A 2,054-nucleotide genomic window follows, 5' to 3' on the forward strand; every position below is an offset into this window, starting at 1 on the left:
GGGGGGGGTTCGAAATCAATTTAAAAAGCCTAATCGGCTGTATATGGGTGGTAAATAAATAAATAAACAATAATATCCTCTCGCCAGTGAATTATTGTAATGTAATGGAATGCACAATATTTTGTTAGAACATATAAAGCCAAAAACAATGCAATATGATTTTACCAGTAGCACCAGGCAGACATTGGCACCAATATGAATTGATCTGATCGATGCAAACCCCTCCGTTGCGGCATGGATCACTGGAGCACTCGTCGATATCAACAGCACATTCCGGGCCAGTCCAACCCGCCTCGCAGTTACAATAGTAACCTCCCGGCTAGTTATAAATAATAATTATGTGACGAACGATGGTTGAGAGGTGAATGGAATGATGCACGAAAGACACTTACGTAATCATGACAGGACGTTGCTTGTCTACAGGGTAGGTCACGACACGTCACTGGTTCCTTGCACTGAGGTCCACTCCAGAATCTTGGACATTGGCACATGGTACCGTGAATTGTTTCAACACATGTTCCACCGTTATAACAAGCGGAGCACCAGTCAGATACAGGAATGTGACAGGATGATCCTGTCATGATTGATGATGAAAAATGGATAAAAGCCAGCATGAATAAGCGACAAGACAAAAGCCGAACAATATCAGAACATGTAATCAAGGTCAGTGTTTATAAACAGTCTCTGTTACTCACTCCACGGGTTATTAAACACGTGAACACCATTTCCAAATGAATACACTCGTTCTTTAATTTTTTATTCCAAAACGCGTGTTGTTCTCGAATATAATTTCGAATAATTGGAAATTTGAATTTATAATAAGTGATTGATAAATTTTCATAATCTTTCAACTTTGAACTTTTTCATAGTCCGATGTGGTGATGCTGGAGTATGTACATTGTATATGTACAATTGTACAGTTATTAAAAATTGTAAGCAAAATGGAAATCCACAGATAAGGAGAGCCAAGGAATAAGAATACATCATTTACCTTTCCATTCAGACGGACAGGTACAATTGTAGCCATCGTTATCGCTGGTACACGTGCCACCATTGACGCATGGATTACTAGCGCAGTAGTTGATAGTGCAATTAGGTGGATTACCCATGAAGCCGGGTTTGCACACGCACTGTGGTCCCCCCTTGATATCTAAGCAGATACTGTTCGTCGGACATGCCGCATTTTCACAAAGACTACGACGTTCGCAGTGATGTCCAGCATATCCAGATATACAATTGCAGTGATACGTGCCAACATCATCGACACAAGTTCCTCCATTCTTGCAGGGGCTGGACAAGCACTCATTGAGATTTAATTCACAATTTTGACCCTCGAAACCCTCTGGACAGTGGCACACGTATCCACCGTAGTTGTCATAACATTTTCCCTTGTTCAAACACGGATTGTTGTTCAAACACTCGTTAATATTCACTTCACAATTTTTACCCTCGTATCTACGAAGAATAAATCGATGAATTGACAGGTTGATTATTGGTAAAGGTGGAGAAATAATGATGTATTTACTAAGTACTCACCCTGTGCTTTCACATCTACAGGTGTAATTGTCCATTCCATCTATGCAAATTCCTCCATTCTTACATGGATTTGATGCACACTCATTGATATCGATTTCACATGTTCTTCCGGTCCAGCCTGGCGTGCAATCACATTTGTAGTCAATATCGCTGAGAACGAGACAGACTCCCTTGTTCTTGCAGGGATTTTCATCACAAAAACGAACACCTAATTGAGAATCACACAAGGGACCTGTCCAACCCGATGGACAAATGCAGCTGTAATCACCTTTTTCATCTTCGCTGCATGTCCCCATATTTTTACAGGGATTATTTTTGCACGGAGAACCTGAAATCATTGTTCAATAAGCATTTTTCCTCGAGAATTGTCGGACGTGAGAAAACCATTGAAATGCGAAGAAAACTTTGCTCCATGAATTCCCATCGAAATAAAAACCGAAATACCAGCAAAATCACTTGAAAAAATTGTTCACTTCTTACGAACAAGTCCAAACGATTTGAGAGTAATTTACACCTGG

The 2,054-nt window shown here is 40.3% G+C and overlaps 1 protein-coding gene across 1 annotated transcript in view; it reads right to left on the reverse strand.

Moving 5' to 3' along the window:
* The window catches only part of crb (crumbs), a 14,956-nt gene that overhangs the window by 5,668 nt on the left and 7,234 nt on the right, over positions 1-2,054 (reverse strand). Inside the window, exons 4-7 of the mRNA XM_011315946.1 lie at positions 1,537-1,864; positions 992-1,455; positions 393-574; positions 166-319 (exon numbers count right to left, since the gene is read on the reverse strand). Of these exons, the coding sequence (XP_011314248.1) occupies positions 166-319; positions 393-574; positions 992-1,455; positions 1,537-1,864 (1,128 nt within the window). The remainder of the gene's footprint in view (positions 1-165; positions 320-392; positions 575-991; positions 1,456-1,536; positions 1,865-2,054) is intronic.

The sequence above is a fragment of the Fopius arisanus genome, unplaced genomic scaffold (genome assembly GCF_000806365.1).
Source record: "Fopius arisanus strain USDA-PBARC FA_bdor unplaced genomic scaffold, ASM80636v1 scaffold00005, whole genome shotgun sequence".
In the NCBI taxonomy this organism is placed as follows: Eukaryota; Metazoa; Arthropoda; class Insecta; order Hymenoptera; family Braconidae; genus Fopius; species Fopius arisanus.